General features: G+C 28.5%; 1 protein-coding gene across 1 annotated transcript; it reads left to right on the top strand.

The window, feature by feature from the left end:
* The first annotated feature begins 11,937 nt into the window (after positions 1-11,937).
* LOC113852911 (probable WRKY transcription factor 14) lies at positions 11,938-15,384 on the top strand. The gene is made up of 4 exons (XM_027483310.1): positions 11,938-12,614; positions 13,298-13,438; positions 13,946-14,596; positions 14,789-15,384. The coding sequence occupies exons 1-3, from the start codon at positions 11,938-11,940 to the stop codon at positions 14,577-14,579; spliced, it is 1,452 nt and encodes a 483-aa protein (XP_027339111.1). The 3' UTR covers positions 14,580-14,596; positions 14,789-15,384.
* Positions 15,385-23,657: the final 8,273 nt, after the last annotated feature.

The raw sequence follows: 23,657 nt of genomic DNA, 5'->3' as shown, positions 1-23,657 counted from the left end.
AATTGATCGGTTTTAGGGCAAGTTAGAATTAGTAGGGTAAACACATTTATTGAACCCAAAATAGTTTAGCCTGTTTTAGATATAAGCCCATATATACTTTTTCGTTAAGGTAGACCATTTCAATCCCTCAACTTTCAAATATACTACAGTTGGTTTGGACTCTCTCTCTCTCTCTCTCTATATATATATATATATATATATATTACACACTCAACACATACAGATTGTTCCTATTATTTTCATTACAAGATGCATAACGCCCAAGCACATGTACAATTAAATGCAAACACAAAGCATAAATACACGGAATTCATATTGTTCTAAATTTATTATGGAAGCAATAAAGAAATACGAACATAACCTATGTATAAAGCAAGTGGATATATTCATTTTTATTGTTATTGTTTTATTACGAGAAAACACCTTAATACTTGGTGTAGATCAGAGGAGGCAGACTAAAATATAGAAAAAAAACGGCTATAAGTACAGTTCAATTATTAGTTCTAACAATTATCAAATTGATGACAGTTTGAAATATTATTACAATTTTATAAATGATCGTTGATCCCCCTTTGACAAACAGCTCTATTTACTATGACAAATATTATTTGTACTACTAAAATCTACTGTTGGGTATATTTCTAAAATGCGTGTATATATATCTATATCTATCTATCTATCTATCTATCTATATATATATATATATAATAGAAATAATTATATATAATATCACATAAAATATATTCAAATAATAAATTTCAATTGTTATTAGCACCAGACAACTGTACTAACATGTTAAACAGTGTGGGCGTTGGGATTGTGGCATTCTATTAGGCAGATTCAAATTCAACAAACTCTAGCAGCCAGCCCATCTATAATAGATTAGTTTGAAAAAGGTTAAGAATACGTTTTAAGGAAATCAGACTAAAAATATTAATTACATAAAAATAAACAAAAATGAATATTTACTTTTGAATAATTTAAAATATATAATAAGATATATTATATATTTTTATGTAATTAATATCTTTAAAACAATGGTTAGCACAACTAGCTTATTAATGTTGAGTATCTTTTGTTCATCATCCGGTACTAGTTTACTAATTATTAAGAAGGTTATTAAGATCACCTGAAATTAAGTCTACAAATGATTAATCAAACGCACACAGCATTTGTTAACTCATCTTCCACATGTATTGAACTTGTCTGCAGAACTCAACAGAAGTCCAATCACCAAAACCAACATCAAAAGGAACCCAATTCAACAATATAATTAGGTCTAAACTCTTTTACTTGTGTGTGACAATAAAAAAGACAAAAGGCTAGAAAAGATATGAAGAAAGGACTCTGTGTGGCTTTTCTTGAACTTGAAATGCACTTAAAGGCTGTGGCATAGGATCTCTAAATGATTCCCCAAATAAAGGCCAATGGATTGAACAAGCCTTGCCCTTTGGAAGTAAAGTCATTTATAGCACATGGAAAAGGGCCACGTGGCCCAAGACCCAAGAGGCTTAATCCTGTTTTTCAGTTATCGTGTACCAAGTTGGAGCAAAATTAAAGATTATAAAAAATAAAAGGATTACTCACATGGAAAGGATCTTAATTTGCAACTCCCAATGTGCATCTCATACATGCATTAATATGAACTAAGATCCTAATCAACTTCATAAACTTAACGTGCCCACATTTCCCAGTTGAAACGGGTCTATAGTCAATTGCTTAATGCTTTGCCTTTTTCCCTTGAGTCTGTTCAAGCGCTGTTAAATTGCTGGTGAAGTAAAGATAATTATAACTATTGCCTAAATTATTAAAAAAGTTATGATAGATCAAGAAGCCAAATGTGCTTACAATAATTATCATTATAATTATATACATCGTGACCGCAAATATTATTGCAGATATGGACAGTTAAGCTATGTATAACATATACATATATGTACAATTTTTTAGGGGGTTTTCTAATGTTAGAATTAATGTACGTGTGTTGATGGTCCATAGCCTGCATAAAATTCTACAGCTAAGCCTATTAAGTAGGCACTGTGGTTGGTGGTCGGGTGCAAGAACCCCACCCTATCAGATATAAAGTCAGTTTGTCTTTTTGCAATTGGGTTTCTTATTAATTATAAATGTAGCTGACTAATTCTAAAGTGCAATATAGGATGAAGCAAACACCTCCTACGTATCCTGAGATTTTGCGCTCTTAAAGTAAGAAAAATATATTTTAAAAGATAAAATGTGTTAATAATTGTTAATTTTTAAATAATAGTTATATATACTTATATCATTATCTTTTAAAACATGTTGTCTCACTTTAGAGCATTCAAATCTTGTATCTTGATTCAGCTAGCAAATTGCAAAAATCCAGAAAGGAAAAAGGGGGGGTGGGGAGATTAAAACTTTGAAGTGGAACCCTACTTTGACCGTGTTTAAGGGGTTGATTAGAATGTGTTAATGACTAGTTGAAAACTAGAAACAGGTGGCATGCATGATCATAGCCGTCCATGGAGACTATTTGAAGGGCTATGATGATGGGTAAGGAAGTGACGTCTCAACGCGTCATGGGCCTTTGGCAAGTGTTCCGCGTGCCCATGAACACGGTTGTCACAGGCAGTGCCAAAAACATTATTTTAGTGCATTTGGGGCTTAAACATTTCATTTGTTTAATGGGGAAGTGGCAGTGATAAGCGAGTGCGAAGGGTTGGCATTTTAAGAGCCCTATGAGTCATTGTTTAATTAATATATATGCATCATATTAATTATTATTAGTACATGAACACATGATATAATTTTGATGTATGATTAAATTAGAGGCCTGCTTCACATGGTAGGGTGATGGTGATTCTTAGTGGGAAGACAAAACCCTTGTTAGAGTATTGCTGAAAGAATCCCAGTTTAATTTTGTTCTTTTGTGGGGTGTGTGATTGGCCTGTCATGCAGGAACGTGAGGCTTGTGTTTGTCTGAACTCAATCCATAATTTTGATTTTACAAGATACCACTACTTATGCTTGCTCGGGTTTTGTGGGATGCACCAATATAAAATATACATGTATTATATTATTGATCCCTAGCTAGTTTTATTGCATCCTATTAAATTTGTTCTTTGTAGGAGTTGGCGAGCTTCAACAAATATTTTGAACGAGTTGAAATGAATGCTTGATATCTAAGTGAATGTGTAGGATATGTAGGTTAAGAGTTTAATTAGCTAGCTAGCTTGAAGATATGTAGCTATAGAATGAAAATTTTATTACAAAAGTGTTATCCTTACACACACGATCTTTTATATTTCACTTTCACTCACATCTTTTACGATAAAAAGGAAGAGAGATGCTCACATTCTCCTTTTGTCTTGGTCCCCTTAATTTTCTTAAATAGGATAAATTTGAGAGGAAAATATACAAATTTAATTATAGAAATGATTCTGATTATTTTACACTAGTTTAGTTATAATAAGAGGCAAAAAGACATTTTTATTATTTGCTTTTTAAAATTTTTAAATTAATATTTTTTAATAAAATTTAAATCCATCATTTTAATAATGAAACGTCATTAATATCATGTAAGAATTGGATATAATTAATTCGAGAGTAATGTTAATATGAATAATATTTCAAAAATATTGTGCCAGTTAATTATTTAAAATTGACTAGAACAACCAAAAAACATATTTTTGAGAATACATGAGGCGCTTTAATTCTTCCATCCATTTGATTTAATATTTTTGAGAATTAATTTTAGGTCACAAATGATTTAGTTAGAGACTAAGTCTATAATTATCTTTTTATTTAGATGAACTAATCATGTGCTAAAAATAGAGGAAAAATGACTGAAGAACTATGACTAATTAAATATCAATTATCTTTTACATTTGTAATTTTGAAAGTTTATTTAGTGATCCCCCCCTTCCTCTTTACGAATCAAATAAGCTTGAGTGACTTTTTGTGGGGCTGAATGTTTACTTGAAAAAATAAGTTACAAATTTGAAGACAAAAAATTTAAAGGGCTAAAGTATTATGTTTCCACATATAATGAAAGTGTATCTTCACCGAGCAAACAGTGTTCACATATATACAACGTAAGTGAGTTACAATATTCATCAATCTGTCAAATAAGAATAAGTAATGATCAGAGCATTAATTTCCACCCACTAAATTTTCTCTCATCCTGCATTTTTTATATATCTTTCTGCTTTCTATTTTTTCAAACTAGCTACTATACACTTTAACTGAAATAGTCCTCATAATCACAAATTATAAAACCCAGGTTAAAAATATCAGAGACATCCCATTTTTACATCATATAAATTTAGAGACTTAAAATAGAAACTGTAAAAAATGATGAATTTGAAGAAAAAGAGAAAATGTATGTTGAATATATATTAATTAAAATACTTTAAGTTTGTTTTACCTATGTCTACCCTTCAGCAATAAGAATATTTTCATTCATAACTTTTCTAAAACTATACAAACAAAATATGCTGGAAGATAGGTGGGTGAAAGCTTGCCCTAACTCAGATTCGAACCTGGAAGTTGTGCAGAAATGATCACCAGTCCTAACCTGGATGGTGTGTAGAAAGGATCACAATCCTAAAGCCACATGGCTGCAACATGGCAATTTCCTTTGGTCTTTGCAATATGGCATTTGGAAAAGACCAATTCATGATTAATATATGATGTATTTTAATGTAATTAGAATAAATATATAAAACAAAATCACGTGAGTGGAATTGTTCAAAATGCATTATTTAGTGATAAATAAAGTTATCCCAGCATAGTTATCATATATACAAAAAAAACTTTTCCAATCAAATTCAGGTGTAATTATGTATAGTTGATGGGAAGATTTTTGGCAATTCTAAATCATAGACCTTGTTATTGTTATTTGTGTTATTACATCATACACAAGACGTATTATAGAATTGTCAAATGACTTGTGTTCGTGTGAGAATTATTTTAAGGATAAGATCGACTTTGATTATTTGAATAATGCCATGAAAACTTCATATGCAGTGCTCGGAGTACAACTATTACAAATGTTGTCTCCACTCATGATTATTACGTGGACTCGATTACTCACCTTGATTTGAAGCCTAATCAACTAGTTTAAAGAGTATGGGTGATGAACAGTAGGAGATGTAGTTGGCGTAATAGTGGCCATTTTGGAGCATATGATATGAAAATAAAAATTCAGAGTGACAACTTGAGAAGAGAGAGAAAGATAGGGGGGTAATAGTTGTCTTACCTATGTATATGTAGTAGATTCTCAAAATGTCTCATCAAACATAAGAGGTCGGTGATTCTCTCGATGATCATTGGCCCATTGAAAACTTGAATCCTTCAAATTATAAACAAAATTAAGGCCACCTCTTTGTCCCCACAACATGCCCACATCATGATATATTATTTTTACACACTAGAAAAATAAAATAAAATAAAAGGTGACAAGGGAAAGAAAACGTTTCGAAACCTCTTTGTCAAAAAGTAAAAAAAATCAGAGCCTTCAAAAGTGTCTTATCATGCTTGTATCATTTTATCAACAAAATGATTCTTTGAGCATCATCTTTGAACGTGTTCACAATACTATACCTAACCAAGACTTAACTTTTGGAACCAAACAAACGGCAGAGGCGACGTTAATATGACTCTTTAAGGAAGATACTAAATTTTTATATTTATAAAACTTAGATTGGGCTTTTCTCATTTTTCTAATCTTTGTCCTTTATCATTCCGACATACTATATATTTAGTTCCTAGTTAATTGCATCCCACAATCTCATCATAATCACTTTTAGAAGTTTGATTATCCACAAAAAGGCGTCCTTAATAAGCACCCTAAGAATTATTTGGCTCTTAATTCTATTTCTAATATACTTATCTTATTGGATCTTCCATGCTTTCAAGTTGTGACCTCAGAAGATGATGAAAAGTGAGCTTGATTCCCAATAGCTTCTTAAATAGTTTATTTGCAAATATGGAACTCCTCTCAACCAAGAGAAAATTCAAATCAATATACCATGTGGCTTGTAAAGTCAGCTCATTTTGACTTTGAATGTAGTAAGTGGGCCTGAACGTTCTCAAGCACCCACCCACACAATATATTGAAGATCAAAGGAATTTACTGATTTGTGGTATTGAATATTTTTCCCCCCCCTAAATTCATTGTCTTTTAGTCACAAATGGATATGTGCATCGATCAAGCCTTGCTTAACGACTACTCATTTCTTGTATGTAATATACTAAAGTATTAATTAATCTATTATTGATGACGTGTAAAAGGATTATAATTCAAGGGCCATGATCACTCACTGGGATCTGTTGTATGATCTCATGTATTTGATCTGTGTGATTTAATGACACTTGTATAAGTCTTTAACCTATCACATTTTAATAAATACTAACGACACTCTGGTCATATGTGGCAATGTGTCCTTTGTGTTCTATAACTTTTCCAGTCAATAAGACTATTCGGCTCAGAGATATATACTTAAACCAATGTATACTAAAAAAATTATCATCCATTAACACACAGAAATTTAAAATATTTTTATTATTTTAATCTAACACTATTATATAAAATAATTTTTTTATCATAAGAATATACATATTTTCCTAACTTAAACTACAATTAATCTCTCTTTTCAAATAGTTGACGTAGATTTAGCACCTTAATTATTTATATGATTAATTATATCATTTATTAAGGTGTATATTTACACATGTTTCGCTTTTGAATTTTTTATATTACACATTTTATCTTCTTTTTAAAATAATTTTGCTTACTAATAATTATCTTAAGAATATAAATAATCTCCATTTTTTAAAATCAATTTAATTTATGATAATAAATTTATTTATTTTTACTTTATAATTCTGTTTGTTGCAGGGTTGTTAGTATAATATTTTATTATATTTCAGCCTCTTAATTAAATTGCAAAGGTTTTGGCATTACTACATGAATGATGATGAAAGTTTTCCGTTTTCTTAATCTGCAAATTTTAAATTTATTTGTTTGATCAATGTGTGTTATAGCAGGTAATTTCGCTGTAGGAATATTTTTTTTATATTATTTTTCTTGTGGTTGTAATAAGCCCAGATAATTTCTCCTAATACCGAGTTAATTTCCTTAGCAATTATAATGACAACATAAGCATATTCCCTTAGCAATATATATTGCATGTTTTTCTATTTTTTAATATTAAATTCGAATCTTTGATATATAAATATATTACATCACGTTCTCTATTTTTTAATTCTTAAATATTTTAATCTTACCTTGAATCTCTCTTCTTCTTCTTATTATTATTTTGAATTTTTTCTCAAATTTACAAAAATATTTTTTATTCCAACATTTTACGTGACCTTTCAGTTTGAATTCCATTACTTATTTGTTTGTTTGTTTCACTATGTGTTTTAGAATCGTCTTTTATTTTTTTTAATATTTTTATTCTTAAAAGTAAAAAAGAGTTATATAATATTTTCTCATTTCAAACCCATAATATGTTGCTTGTCTAAAAATGTAACAGCGACAGTTTAATTTTAAACAAGTACTAAATTTTCTCTTAATGTCAACATTGTTAATTAGTTGATAACATGGTTAGAGGTAATCCCTCAACATTGTTTTGACCATCCACCGTAGATTGTTTGCTTGCTATATATGTTGGATTAAATTAATGCTAAGCAAAATTTTATTTAAAATTAGAATTAAAAAATTGTAAAATATGTTTAGTAAATAACACCTGGTTTTAGAAATGGGTTTTTGCTCCCTACATTATTGATAGACATCTTAAGGCGATGGGAGGAAAAGGAAGTGACATCTTTGCCAATATATTGGGAATTGAGAGTGATACACATTCACACCACACACATACATATTTGATAGAGATATTATATAAAATTAGCATTTTGATGTTGTGAATGCAAAATTTTAATATCTTACGAATGGATTTTTCTTTTTTTAAATGTCAAAACCATTCCTTATCATCATTTCTCGTGACTTATCTTTTTATTTCATTTACTTTTTTTTATATCTTCGACCATTCTTAACTGTATTTTGTCAAAATTTTAATGATTGGTGTGATGAGTGTATTGACATGTAATGATAAAAAAAAATGTTAACTAATAAAAATGATAATAATGATGGTAGTTACTTATTTTTTTAAGAGAGACAGAAATTGTTTTTTTTTTAAATTACAACATTTTTAAATTATAGGGAAAATTGTTTTAAAATTGAGTTAAAATCAATTCAACTCTATTTTAACTGAATATATTTTATTAATTTTCAAACTTATATTAGAAAATAAAAAATTAAAAACTTAACCATTATGAGCAGATCCCAATTAAATTAATAATCGTGAATTGATACATTGAATATAAAAGTAAACTAAAAACAAAAATAAAAAAATTTCATAAATAAAGAAATAATATCTAAGGCTATTTCTTTTCAATGAAAATCATAGTTTCATTTCTTTATTTTTGTTCATGTAGACAACACTAGTTAATTTCTTGTTTACATTTTAGAATCATTACCGCTTAGCGTTAATATATAGTAAGTGAACATGGATAATTCCATTAAAACACTCTATTTTTAGAGATAAGGTTTCTACTAATTTATCTGTGTTTTCAGTAATTGTTAATTTAATAGTTAATTTTATATAAAACCACCCCTTTACAACTAAAGTTAATTAAATGTTTATTATTTTAATTTAATTTAATTTTGAAAAATTGTATCATATGTATAAATAGTGAAATTTTCAATGGTCAATACTGTATTATAACATATTAATTATCTAAGCTTATATAATTACTAAAAAGGGTATAAATTTTATGTGTAATATTATAAATATCGTTTGATTTAAGTTTTATGTTAGATATGCAATAAAAGTTGACGTATATTATTAAAATAAAATTTTATTTTTAATTAAAAATAATATTTAAACATATATAATATATTATATTTAATTTTTATTCTTACTAAAATGACGATAACGAGTTTTGGAATGGTAGATAAATTTACAATTTCTTATTCTTAGAATTTAATAATATTAAGTATGAAATTTAATAAACTGATGTCTTTAATAACTTTGTATAAAAAATATATTAATGTAATAATTGAATTTATATAAAAATTTTATAAAAGTAATTAAGCTTACATAATTTTATAAAATAAAAAAAATTAATTAATACTATTTAATTACATGATTTAAAAATTAAATTAAAAAATTATAGTGAAAAAAAAGTACTAAATTGAACACATAATGTTATTTAATTTGTCCCATATATAGACAACGACGAGAGAAAGAAAACGATAGTGACTGCAAATACAAAATTGTTGAAAAGCCAGAAACGGACTTTGATAGTAATTGAACATTGGCATCCCTCACTTTGCGTATGTATTTAAGTTTCATAGCACTTAGACAATATATTAACAATTATGATGATGTCTTCAACATGAATCTCTGTTTGAATCTTCTTTCTTCTCTGCTATGCAATTTTTTTGAAAATGACACCTTTTACCATTCTTATTTCTGAAGCGGGAAAGTGAGGATTAGAGAATTTTGATTTAGTCCTAAAAACAAATAAACCTCTTTTGGGACATTGCACTCAAATATTTAATTATCTATGAAATTAAAATTTTAATATATAAGAAAATAAAATATGATTTTTTAAAAATATTAAGATATTTCCACATTGCCTTCTATTTTATCTTTATAATTTGTATTGCAAATAATTAAAAAATATAAACATAAAGAATAATTTAATAACAAATAAGCATAACGAGCAGTAAATTATTTACCATTATAAAAATATGAAAGTAACAGAGTAATAATACATAAAACAAATTAGAGAATGTCTCTGAAGCTTTAATTAAAATATTTGACTCTTTTTAATGGAATATTATTGGACGACTATATATAATTAGATTTTACGTGCTACAATTGTCATGCATAATGATAAATGTATACCATAACTAATATTATGACCACATTATTTGTGAAAAAATTGACATCTTTCATACGTCCCTTCAAGTTCATAGACTTTATACCTAACGTAAGACACGTATTATCAAACATCTAATCCTTTCTACATAGGGCCACTTATTTTTATAAACGAAAACATGACTCTTTTTTCAAATATATTATACTTTGTATATACATAAAATACAGATAAAAAATGGAGATAATTTATTTATTCATTTTGGTAATGAAAAATATTCAAAGTGTTGTCAGACATTTATGATGGACTATATATGGTGTTGTATAACTAAATTCGGTGTACCAAATTAAACAGGATCATATGGGTTCATAAAACCTTCTAATTACTGTTTCAGTCTTCAATGACTTCAATAGCCTTACTCAAGTATTGATGACAGTGTTTTCGAAATTTGTAACGAGATTCATAAGAGGGGCTAAGTTACAAACCGAATAGAAACCTTATTTAGAATATTTCCACACATACACTCATCAATTTTGGGCTATATATTGAATCATTTTACACATTGGATACAAACTTAGACACTTTTGTACAGAATAATTGTATGTTTGTGTGCACATAGGAATTGTGGAACTAGTATTCTCTCTAATAGATGCATAGAGCAAAAGGAAATTGTTGTGATGGTGCTTTTATGGAATTTGAGTATTGAAGATGATGTAGTGCGAACGGTGTGTGAAGGAACTGGAGACATATAGATAGATGCCACGTTAAAACATTCTTTGCTTATGGAAAGAAACGGGAGAGTCAGATTGAATGGCTCGAAACGTTTCTCCGCGAAATGCGGCTACTTGCCGCCTCTTTTGTTTCTTGTCAATTGTTTTGTAGAAATGACCATTCTGCATCTGCAATCCTTTTTTTTAAATAAAGTTATCACACATCTTTCTTTATACATTTTTTTATTATACTATTACAGTTAACTTTTAATTTGTTTTTCTTTTTACATATTTACTCTCTAGTTCTATTTCCTCTACTTCCCATACAGGATGATGTATCTCTTTTTTAATGAGAATTCTATCAGTAAAACTCTGAGATTAAGTCTTGGAGGTAGATAAAATCTTCTTTATAGTATTCATAGCTGATAAAAGAGTTAGCTTTGTTTATGAAATGCTTTCTAAAAGAGTTAGTTTTGTTATTCTATAAAAAATTAAACAAAACATATTTATAATTTAGATAAAAAAACTTTTTCTTGAGCATGCTTTTATAATTTGATTTTTTTATATTACAGGTAAAATTTATCTTAGATCACTATCTATTTTTATCGTAATAAACTGTTGTTAGATTACAAGATGATGCCTTTGATTGAAATGATAAGGTTATTATTAGTCTTGTTAATGAGTATTTTAAGATATTTGTTAAAATATTAATAAATATTTTATTACATATTACATTAAAAGTATATTCAAAATCACATGAGAAGATATGGTATTATTATTCTGAAGAGAGAATAATAATTAATTGTTAACAAAACAGTGGCACAAATTTGAGCCTTAGATGGTGTTTGATAAATCTCGGAGCTCTACACTTGTGTTATTTAATTAGTGGAACCAATTTTTGTGATTTAAAAATGTTTCTCTCTCCTGATGTTGCGTATAGAATGGAGCTGTTTTGTGTGAAAAGTCAGCGTCTCTGTCTCTCTCTCTCTATAAACCCATTCTCTTTTGTTTGTTATTGGGAGGAACAATCAGTTTCAACCTCCAAAAACCTGTTCCTTAATTTGCTTTTTCTTGCTTCTTAACAGCCAAAGACCCATCTTCCCAGGAGAAAGCTTTTGTTCTCACACCCTCTCTTCTCTTCTTAATCAAACTCTCTTCTCACAATTGCATGTCTCTTATACCACGTTCTTCATCAATTGTATCAACCAATAAACAACATCTATGCTCCAAAACATGACACACCTTTTTCCTTCTTCTACTTGAACAACCTCTTCTTCCACTAATAGGAAGAAAAAGCATGTGCAGCAGCATAATCATGGACAATTACCAAGGTGATTTAACTGACATAGTCCGAGCCAGTGGTGGAGCATATGGTATTGGTAGTAGCAGCACTTCATCATCTGAATTAGCTACTACATCTCATCACCACCACCATCATCATCATAATCATAATCATAATGATCACTGGCACCAACACTTCTCTTCTGATCCCATGAATTTCTCTTCTGTTCTTGAAGACCCCAAAGGAAGCACCAACTTTGGTGATCCATTCTCAACCATGAGAGATCCCTTTCTTCAGGAGCTTGACATGCCTTCAGCTTCTGCATACTTCACTGCTTCTGGGGGTTTAGAAGATGCAGCTGCTAGTTTTGGTGGTGTTAGTGGTGGTAATACTAGTAGTACTAATACTAATACTAGTGCTACTTCTGTTGTTGCTGCACACAAGATTCTTGAAGAACATGACATGAGAAGGCCTTGTAAAAACATATTCTCAAACATGATTCAGATCTCTCCCAGTGCAAAGTTACCCGTCTCACCCTATGATTCCACAGCCATGGCACCTTCTCCAAGGGCAATTAAGCCTTCTGCTGTGGTTTCACCCAACATGGTTAATGCAAACACCTCCAAGGATTGCCTTGTGGACACCACAGGAGTGCAGATCTCATCTCCACGGAATCCGGGTCTTAAACGAAGGTAAAATGATAAGATATTATTAATTAATTACTTTATTAATGTCTGAATTAAATGGAGCTAGAGAATCATATTTAATTTATGCTTGTGGGTGTTAATTTCCACGGAATGCCATACGTTAGTTTAATTTAATTTATTTTTGATTTTAATTTGGGGTTGAAATTTTATGCAACTATGGTGAAGTGTAGACTGTAGAGAAAGTAGGGTTTGGCATGAGTTAGGTACCTGTGTTCCTTTTCTTGTGCTTTCCAAATCGGTTCCTTTGACTGAGCCAGTTAAGCTAGGTAGCAGCTCAGAAATGAGTAATAGTAGTTTCATTGTGAAGGGTACTAAACATGGTTTATTCATTGAGGCTTTTCGTAGGCTTTAATCCACCTGAAAAGTAGAGTTAGCTGGGCGTGTCACTCACACAATTACAGTCACACACTGAGCTTTCAGCCAACTTATCTTAAAACAACCTGAAAAATCCTATTCCTTTTTATCATCATCATAAAGAACCACATTCCTTCATTCAAAACCAGATTAGAAAGCCTGATCTCTCATACTTATTTTCGAATATTCTATTTCTCTTTGTCATAATATTCTTATTTTAATGCTTATATCATGCATAGTTTGGTCAAAGTTAGAATGAATATAAGTAAGTAATTGATATATATTACTGTGGTGGTTGTGTAATTTTGCTGCAGGAAGAACCAGGCCAAAAAGGTAGTTTGTATTCCTGCACCTGCAGCTGCAAACAGCAGACAAACTGGAGAGGTAGTTCCGTCAGATTTGTGGGCTTGGAGAAAATACGGTCAGAAACCCATTAAAGGTTCACCTTATCCCAGGTTAGTTAGTTTTAGCCTTAGCTAGGTACCATTATTCACTCTTGATAAGATAAGATATTTAAGGAATAAAAACTGTGCCCATAGCCATACAAAATGTGTATGTCACAACTCTCTTCCTCACCTCTACCTATGTTACTCAATTTCTTCAATGTTTATTGTCCATTGAATATGGATACCGGTCACACCTTGAGGTTTTAAAAACAACTAGGCTTAAAGTCTTCCTACTCAGAAAGCTCTCTTTAGCCGTTTTTTTTATTAGAAAATATTCACTATTCAAAGCACATGCATGGGTAGAGATTAATTGTTTATTTATTTTTCTCTTTCTAAGTTTTTTTCTCTCATGAAACTGACTTAGAAAATAATTATTTTCCTGAAATAAGTTTAACTAAGCACACAATTAAACAGTTAGTTTTTGTAATGTTACGTTGTAAGTGTTGGATTTTTTTTTCTTTGCCATTCGAGTGTTAAAAGTGTCTTTTATATTTCATTTTCTTGTGGGGGCATCAGGGGTTATTATAGATGCAGCAGCTCAAAGGGTTGTTCTGCAAGGAAGCAAGTTGAGAGGAGCAGAACAGACCCAAACATGTTGGTTATTACATACACTTCAGAGCACAACCATCCATGGCCAACTCAAAGAAATGCTCTAGCTGGTTCAACAAGGTCCCAGCCATCAAAGAACAACAATGCTACAAATTCAAAGAATTCAGAATCCTCTTTTAATCCCCAAAAGGGTACAACAACAAAGCCAAAGGAAGAGCAACAGCAAGAGAGCAACAATAATGAGGGAAATGTGTCCCCAGTTGTTGCTGGGAACTCAGGAAACAGTGCATCTGTGAAGGAAGAGAACATGGAAGACATAGAGAAGCAATTTGAGATGGATGAGGGAGAATTCAGTGATGGACTCCCTTATAAGCCTTGTATGATGGATCAAAGCAATAACCAATCCGAGGACTTTTTTGCTGAGTTGGGAGAAATAGAAGCTGACCCACTAAACCTTTTGTTCACTCAAGGGTTTGGTGCAGCAGAAGATCAAAGGGAATCCAAGGCCTTAGATCCATTCCATCTATTTGACTGGTCAGGAGACACCAACACCAACACCAATACCAACTCATTTGAAGAACCAAATAAGAGAAGGTTATGACAAGACCTAGAAAAAAGGCATGCAACACCTCCCTCACAAAACACCTTAATATCATCCTTTAAATTTTATTTATTTTTGGTGCAAATATTATTCAAGGTCATGATGTTATGCTCTTTCTTATTTAGGTTTGAAATTTGTGATGTGGGAGAGGTTTGAGAGATCTCCACTTTTTCTACTTACTACCTTTTTCTTTTCTTGTTATTTACCAGAATAGTCAGGGAGATAAATTAGTAGAGTGAAAAAAAGAGAGTGCTGGTTGATTGGAAGCAAACCCAACGAGTCCCACATTCCTTTTGGAATATTGGTGGATGGGACAGAAAGCTGAGGAACAGAAGGTTGCAACAGTTAAAACAAGTACAGTCACTATAGACATGACTCGAAAGCTCAGTGAGTAGATTGATGATGATAATGGGATGGGACTAGCCCTTTCATCTTTTCAAGTGGGAAAAATTATTTAAAAACCTCACCCTTCCTCATGTGGGGTTTCCTATTAAAAGTGAAAAAAAGGAAAAATGAAGAATGGTTTCGGAGATTTGCTTGCTGAGATGAAATTTATGAAAGCAGACAAAAATATATATATATAGGGTTAAAGTATATTATATTATAATATTATACTATAATATAAAGCTTGACTTTTCATATCAGTCATTTCTAGGATGTGTGACATGAGAGGGAAATGCATGCTTTGGTTCCTCGGCTTTCTGTTTTTTATTATCCACCGACTCATGTTCATTGTTTTGAATGAGATGAGATTACTTTATATGTTTCTTACATTGGTTGCTAATTACATTTTTATTCTATTGTTTAATCACGAGAAAGTGGTCAATTATACTGGCCCTTATCTGTTAGTACGGTAGTTTTCTGTTTAGATAATAAATCCAGCACAACGAGGTTGGCATTTAATCATTTCGCATGTGCATGCTCGCCTACTTGTGCATCTATATTTATAATCATATGCAGTAGCATCCTCCATCTGTTTATATATAATAATAAATTTGGAGAACGCAATATATATTATAAAAAACTTAAAATAATGAATATAATTTATTATATTTTATTTGAATAATCAAAATTAAAAATACACCTAACATTTGTAAGTAATATATAAAACTAACTTTTAATTTTAATTATTTATGTATAATTGTATTATTTGGATTTATAGTTTTTACATTCTTCAAAAAAAATTATTCTTTCTTTCTATCTATCTATATATGTAGGTTTATAATCGTTTAACGTTATTCATCTTTTTTCTTCTTCTTATTACATTATATATTAGATCTATCATTTCTCTTCATTATTTTCCTATTTATCTATTGATATATTCTTGAACATCTAAAAACATTTTCATTTTGTGACAATTATATAAGAACCTACATGCTACCTTAGTTTTATGCGCATTATATCGTATGAATATATATCTTAAATTTAAGAGTTTAACTTTGTCCAAAACTTATGAAAATCCTATAGTTATGAGTAAACTGCACCTGTTCTTGGACTTTTGTTTATTTCTTTTTGTGTTTTCCCTTTTGAGCTAAATAATAATTGTAATACAATGCTTCTGCTGCTGAAGGTGTCTGCGATGAAATACAAATAAGTAAATCCTAATTATGGGCTTTTAGTAAATGAGTATACATATATTATATATTACATAGTACTTAAAAATAAGAACAAAAATTAAGTAAATAGAAAGAAAATTGAAAATATCTTTAGTTATCGGTCTGGTTATTATATATATATATATATATATATATATATATATATATATATCTCGAAATAACTAATCGTATTTTTTCTCTGATAGCAGGATCATAAGATTTTACACATCTACAATTTTATGATTTTCTATTTCATTTTAACAAACATCTTCACCGCTATATATAATAGTGAATTAATTAATTTATGCTTTCAGATATCTTTTTCATCTTATATTACGCTTGGAAACTCTTACCTAAGCGTCACTTGCTTCCGATCGATGCGTTAAATTTCATTTGCCTACATTTTTCATGAAATAGTCAACATGTTTAGGTCGTTCGATCATTAACCATATATATAATTTATTATTAGTTCTTTAACCGCGTGGAAATGTTATTAACCAATATTTAACTGATCTTTAGCTAGGCATGGATTATTATTATTTAGGGTACACTGAGGATATTCTTTAATTGACAGTAAGATGTTAATTCCTTTTAAAGCATAAAAACGATTGAAATTAGCTTATTAGGTACTTTTATATACACACAAATATATATTAAAGTGCATTAATAGAGGAACAGTATTATAATTTAGTACATATTGTGCAGGCCATGGAGCTTAATAGTGTTAAATGAGTTTGTAGAAAATATTCTTTCCGTGCATAGCTTATTTTTCCATGCAATAATTAAATCAATTTGTGGCAATTGTTGATTGTGGGGACTCTAAATGCTGTGGTTGAGTGAGAGTAACGTTACTGTATAAAGGCACTTTGACACTCAATATTTGCTTTAGGAAGTATAATATATGGATAGTATGTAGAAATGCATATATTATAAGTGGTTCAAACTCTATTTCCAGAGAAAAGCACCTGATTTAGAACCAACCAATTTAGCATATGAAATTTTCGGGTGCAGGATTTTGGGTGACTCCTATGTTCTTATCTCTTGATCATGTCCTCTCCACTCTAAAGTAGTTCTAAGGGTAATAATATTTATGGAGATTTTCTGATGCTTAAATTATTTTGCAGCAAGTATATATGGATATGAGATTGGTTGATCAGAGCAGGGCATGTGTTCCCTTATGTAGTGATAGGATATGATAAAATAGGGAAAATATATTGTATCTCATAAACAGGGTTAGTTGCATCCTTTGGGGTTATTGCCTTCTTTTTTCTTTTTGAAAAAAATAAGAGTCTTCCTTGTATTAATCATAGTGATAAGAATAGAAAATTATCAAGATTCTTACAAAAAGTGCTAATATTAATTCTTACCTAAAATCATGAGGATTCGAGGTGACTCCTTTGAACTCTTTTATCTTGTTACTGCATTGCAGAGGTTAAAATGGTAAAAAAGAATATAGTAAAACACTTGATCAATGCTAATTTTTTTTTAAATGTGTCTAAGTGTATAAATATGTAATTAAACTTTCATAGTTGTGTGTATGTATGTACAATAAAAAATTATATTAAATTTTAAAATTAATTTTAAATATTTAAAAGATATTTTTTATTACATTAAATATAGAAAATATAATAAATATATATTTTTTGATAAAAAATAACATTTTAAATACTTAAAATCAATCCTAATTAAGGATATGGTATTAATAAAACCATATATAATGTGACTCTAATCCAAGCATCTCTCCTTTTAATTTAGAAATTAAGAAGGATCTTAAGAGGATTTTATCTATGTATCCTTTCTTATTTATCGGAGAATTTGATGCAATTTTGTTTTTGCAAGACAAGTATTGCATATAGGTGTGAGATAAATAAATTTTCTGCTAGTGTTTTTTGAAATCGACATTTTTTTCTTACCTAAAAATAGAAAATCATTTTTCTCTCCTAAAAATTTTATATAAAAAATACAAAACAAAAGAGTTAATGATAAGTCTTTGGGTTTCTGAATCTACATCTGCAGGTTAACGGGTTCAGGGAGAGGTGGGATCGAGGATCTTTCTTAAATACTATAGTGATGTTGTATCCCTTTTCTATTAACGATCTTCATTTCTAAGAATGAATATGATATAACTCGAGCCATGAGCATGTTGACGCAACGTAGTTTGACATTTTCCTATTGATCAATTTCTTAAATGTGATTTTCTTATTCATATACGTGCAACTAATTAAATAGGGAGATATTTTATAGTATTTTATTGTGATATTCCTGTTTAGTGAACATCAGTAAATCTGCCGTTGAATAATCTTGACTATTCCTTGACCAATTTGATCATCGAAAAATACCTAACTATCATCATCTTGATCATCATAATAGATTTCAATATTTACAAGTACGTGATAAACGAATGGAATTATCACTTGCTTGAAAGTTATATCATATCTTGATATTTAACTACCTGTTTACGCAATTATACAAGTTTAATTAACTTTCTAAGAGTGATAAGTATCAAGTAATTATACTTTAAATCAAATGGAGGAGTTCGTAAAATAGTTATCTCATAAAAATTATTAATTGATGAATGAATAATTTATGTATAATAATGTCAACGAATCATATATATAGCCATATACGTTATTCTAAACTCTCAATTTCATATCAAAATTAATGTATGTTATGTTTTGTTAAGCAAGTGAAATTATCTACCACTTCATTATTTTCACATACAATAACACGAGCTTATTTATTGAAATTAAAATTTTTACATGATTTGGCATTTTAAATTTGACTGTTGATGTAATATAGCTATATACGTACATATACTTGAATAAACAAGTCATGTGCATGTTGATGTCAAATGCATGTTATAATTAGCAAAAGATATATGTGTCGACCTATAGTGGATGCTCCTCTTGTATCTAAAATGTGACATTTTGGCCTGAACACCTTGAAGCCACATATCTTGTTCATAATGGAGACAACTTTTATTTCGCTCAAGCTAAGTTATTGGCTTTAGTCTTGTCAAATCCATAAACTTTAGAAATGCATTCTCACCTCCTTACAAATGAAGTCACTTCAATGGGTAGAGAAAACAACAGTCTATTAAATGCTTTTGCCCATACGGCCATTTCCTCTCTTAGTTGATTGACGGGTAAGAGTCATTCATTATGGATTTGAAGGAATAAGAATGCAACTTATCTTGTGGGAGTAACTGTAGTTCATGATTTTGAAGAAGGAAATGGGAGTCATCAATTGATGACACACATAAAGCTTCATGATTCTATGCTCTTTTTTTGAAATGTTTGGTCATAATTTCCTTTTTAGTCTTTTGATGAGTGAGTTAACCTTCTTTTCTATATCAATCCTAATATGATTTGCGCATGAAACATCACATTGAATTGGTCAAACATTCATATCAGAAACGGAAAAAAATATTTCCCCCAAATACGAATCATAATTGTGCTGATTTGCATCACTGATTGGAGCTAATGTTCATTGGCTTTGCTTTAATCTTTCTCAACCTCAAACATTCCTTTGTAAACCTTTTAAAAGGAAAATTTGAAAATATTATATTTTATACCTCAACAAAGTTTTCTGCTTATTTGCAAGTAACCTCAGTCAGAGATATCGAATGAATATAAGGAAAAATATGGATTTGTCAGTACTTTTGTTGTCAATCAGATCTTCAATTATTTTGTTGAGGGATATAAGAAATCTACAGTTCTCCATTATGCATGTGCGTACGTGTTCTTCCTTTTTTAGAAGTAGTTTTTAAAATTTTCTGAATTCAAAACATGTACCTCTAAATGATATTAAGCATCAAATCTAGTCAATTCATATTTTTAATAATTTTTAAAAAATAAATTTTATTAATTTAACCCATTATAATATTATTATGAAGATTTTGTATATAATTTTTTATATAATTTAAACATTTATAAATATATAATTAACTACTAACTATTTAGCTATGTTTTAAATGTATATTGTTGATTAAAATAAAGTAAAAGCAATAAAATATCAATTAATATTTAAATTATGTAAAATTTTGTTAAGTTGATTAATCATGTGAAAAGAGTTGATTTGATGAAATTTACTTTCAATAAAAATTGATAATTATTTTATTAAATTTGACATTTAATTTATATCATTTGACTTTTACTTACACGTATTTGAACTATAATTTGTTAAAATTAAATGTTTAATTTAAATAATTATATCATTTAATAATTTTTTTATAAAATATAAAATTAATCAATTCAAATGTTAATTTAAATGTTTTTATAAGTGGATTAAATTTATAAAATTTTATATAAAAATAAAATTAATAAGAACTATATCGTATTATTTTGTTTTAATATGTAATATATTTTTAAACTATACGTAAATATTAAATTTTAAATAATATAACTATAAATTTTTAATTATATAAAATTTGATATATATAATTATAAAAATAAATAAGATGATTTAATGATTTAATTAGTTTATTTTTTAAAAAATAAATTAGTATAAATATCTAAATTTAGTGTCTTAGCTACAATAGCTGTAACTTGCTACAAGTAAATAATCACCGATAATTGTTTCAAGTGTTAGTTGTGAAGTAATAAATCAAATTTATCTTTAATAATTATTATATTAAGAAAATAAAAAATATATTTATTGCATGTTTATTTTAACTATTATTTTAAAATTCTTACAATAATTTTTTTTTTAAGAAAATTCTCCTTATATATGTGCCTAGTACTTTAATAATTTATAAAATTCAGATATCAAAATTATATGTTAAGCTGAAATAACTCTTTATATTTAATTTAAATATTTTGTAATATTTAAATTTTAAATATATAGATATATAAAATATTTTTTAAAAATTATCATGTATAATAATCCTATTTAATTTAAACATGAATCACTCTTATAAAATATAACTATAATCTTAAAAAATTCTCACTAAACTAGTTCTTAAATTAGAACAAATTTTTTAGTTATCAACTAATTTACATGCTTGATGTGAAATATTTGTAATTGGAAAGAGCGGTGTCCATTGGTTTAGATAAATTTGATGAAGCTTAGAATTTGAATTAAACCAATTAAATTAATTTATTTTATAATCATATTTTTGAAAGCAAATTAATTTGAACTACACTGATTATTATATTTTATTTTGTTTAAAATCTTCCTCTTGATCATGATTCCATACTAAAGTATTATGAAATTTAGATTTTTAATGTTATTATTTTGTACTAACAAGTTTATTCTTTATATATATATAGACACACACACACTCTCAACTAGAATTTTAAATATGTTTATAACCAATTTTATATTTGATTGGTTTTATTCGAATTTGTTAAAATTTTACATAATCGGAATCAGTTTTTGCTATATTAATAAACTTTATTCTTTTGAAAGTGATACAATCTTACTTTTGTTCATCTTATTTTCGAAATTAATGGCATGATTGGCATCATTAAAATCTTATAATATATTAAATTTAAAGCTGAATTTACAAATTATTAATTGAGTAGCTTTTAATATATTGAAATTGTGAGCAAATGGTAGAGAATTATGATAAATGACCTAATAATGAAGATGTATAAATTTATAATATTGATATTATAAGTAATTAAAAAAAATCATTGAGTTCAAACATATTTTTAGTATAGAATTTATACATAATTTATAACCATTATAGTTTGTCTTATAAAATTAATTTTATGAGAGGAAAAGTAAATTTTTAGTAATTAGAAAGATGGGTTGGAAAGGAAAGAGGTTAGAAGAAGCATGGATCTTGATCTCATCAATCACATCACAATGAAAGTTATGATCGGTGGCATATAAGTTGTTTGCCTAGTAATGACTTCATACGATGATTCAAAATCCTTTTGATGTTAATGTCAAATTCAACTTTATTTAATTTGTGGACATCATTTCTATTGCCTGGGACCTCTAATCATGCCTAAGATTTACCAAATTTTAAATGTTTTACAACTTTCACTCTCATAATAATAATTATGCATTTTTTTGAACTTTTCAATGGTCATAAAACTATGACAAGATATATACTTACATTCTCACACGGGGTGGAATTCAAATGCAAATATAAGTAGGCTTATTTTACAAATTTTAGCTACAAAGGAAGAGGTATATTTGGGTTGACCTATTTTAATACTAATATATTTTAACAAGTTTATTTAAATATGCCTGTCTTGCTTACTTTACCCAACACTTTCTCCTTTTCTTCATACATTCCCAAACTCCTATAGGATTCTCTCCACTCTCCTATGCTAGAACCTTGTGCCCTTATCCATTACCATTATTAATAGTTTCTCTTGATTTTATGTCATCACTTTTTCCTACTAGGATCACACTATTTCCACTGCCACCTCCTTCCTATAAGATACCCCTTTTCACTCTTTGTGGGGATTATTTGGATTTTTTTTAATCTAACCCTTTCTAATGTGTGTGTCATTGACTTGTTTTTGTATTGCATGCATATATATATATATTGATACCTCTGTGAGTATTTGCTTTTAAACTGCTTATGTATATATTAACTTTACTTTGCTTAATATTTTTGGGGGAAGTATTGTATAATTTTTTTGCATAACTTTTTTGTGAACATATTTATACATATGGATGTCTATAGTTTATCAATGTTATGTTTTAAATTCCCATAATTTATTTTTTATTAATCTCATCTCTATTTTAGTAAAATAAGTAAAAAAGAAAATTATTTAAATGATCTTAATTGGCCTTATCTTTAGAGGATAATTTATTTAAATAATCTTTTTGACCTTAGGCTTAGAAATTACCATACTTTTTTAATAAATTATTTCAAAGGTCAATTGATAAGTAAAGCTGCACATTTCTGATCTATTAACAACAATAATGTTTAAGTATTTATTTAAAACTTCGTCCTTATTTTAAAGCGTAAAATTTCAAAGTAAGTTACGAGTAAATATATACATTATTTTGGGCTTCTCTTTCATAACGTGATCAAATTAATAAAATTAAAAATTATTTTTACTAAAGGAAAAGGAAAAAGTTGAATAGGAAAGTCTCAAGATTAGCCATCCAACGAATTCAACTGATATTATATTTATTTTAATATATGGGAAGTATTGCTGACCCCACCTCATCTTATTGCCATTTATAGTGTGAATGAATGAGTTACATCTAAGAGCAGGGGGGTGAAAAGATTTGAACCGACTTCATAAATTTTAAAAATCAAACCAAAATAATTAAATTAATTTAATTTAATTTGATGTATATGGTTGGATCCAAAATAAACCAAATCAAATTAATGAAATCTAATCCTCCTTTGTTTATGTAATAATTCCATGATTTGGATCTTGATAGTATTGGCTCAAAATAAAAATCTTTGAGAAACTGAAGTTCAACTTTTAAAATTCAATTGTGAAATATGTTGTGTCATCACTTTCCCTTGTCACCTACCAATGCACTACAATTGGTTAGTGTTACT

This window comes from Abrus precatorius, unplaced genomic scaffold, assembly GCF_003935025.1.
Source record: "Abrus precatorius isolate BTA unplaced genomic scaffold, Abrus_2018 Scaffold10, whole genome shotgun sequence".
Classification (NCBI taxonomy): Eukaryota; Viridiplantae; Streptophyta; class Magnoliopsida; order Fabales; family Fabaceae; genus Abrus; species Abrus precatorius.
Note: the sequence above shows the minus strand (reverse complement) of the source record. Positions and strands in the feature narration are given on the sequence as shown.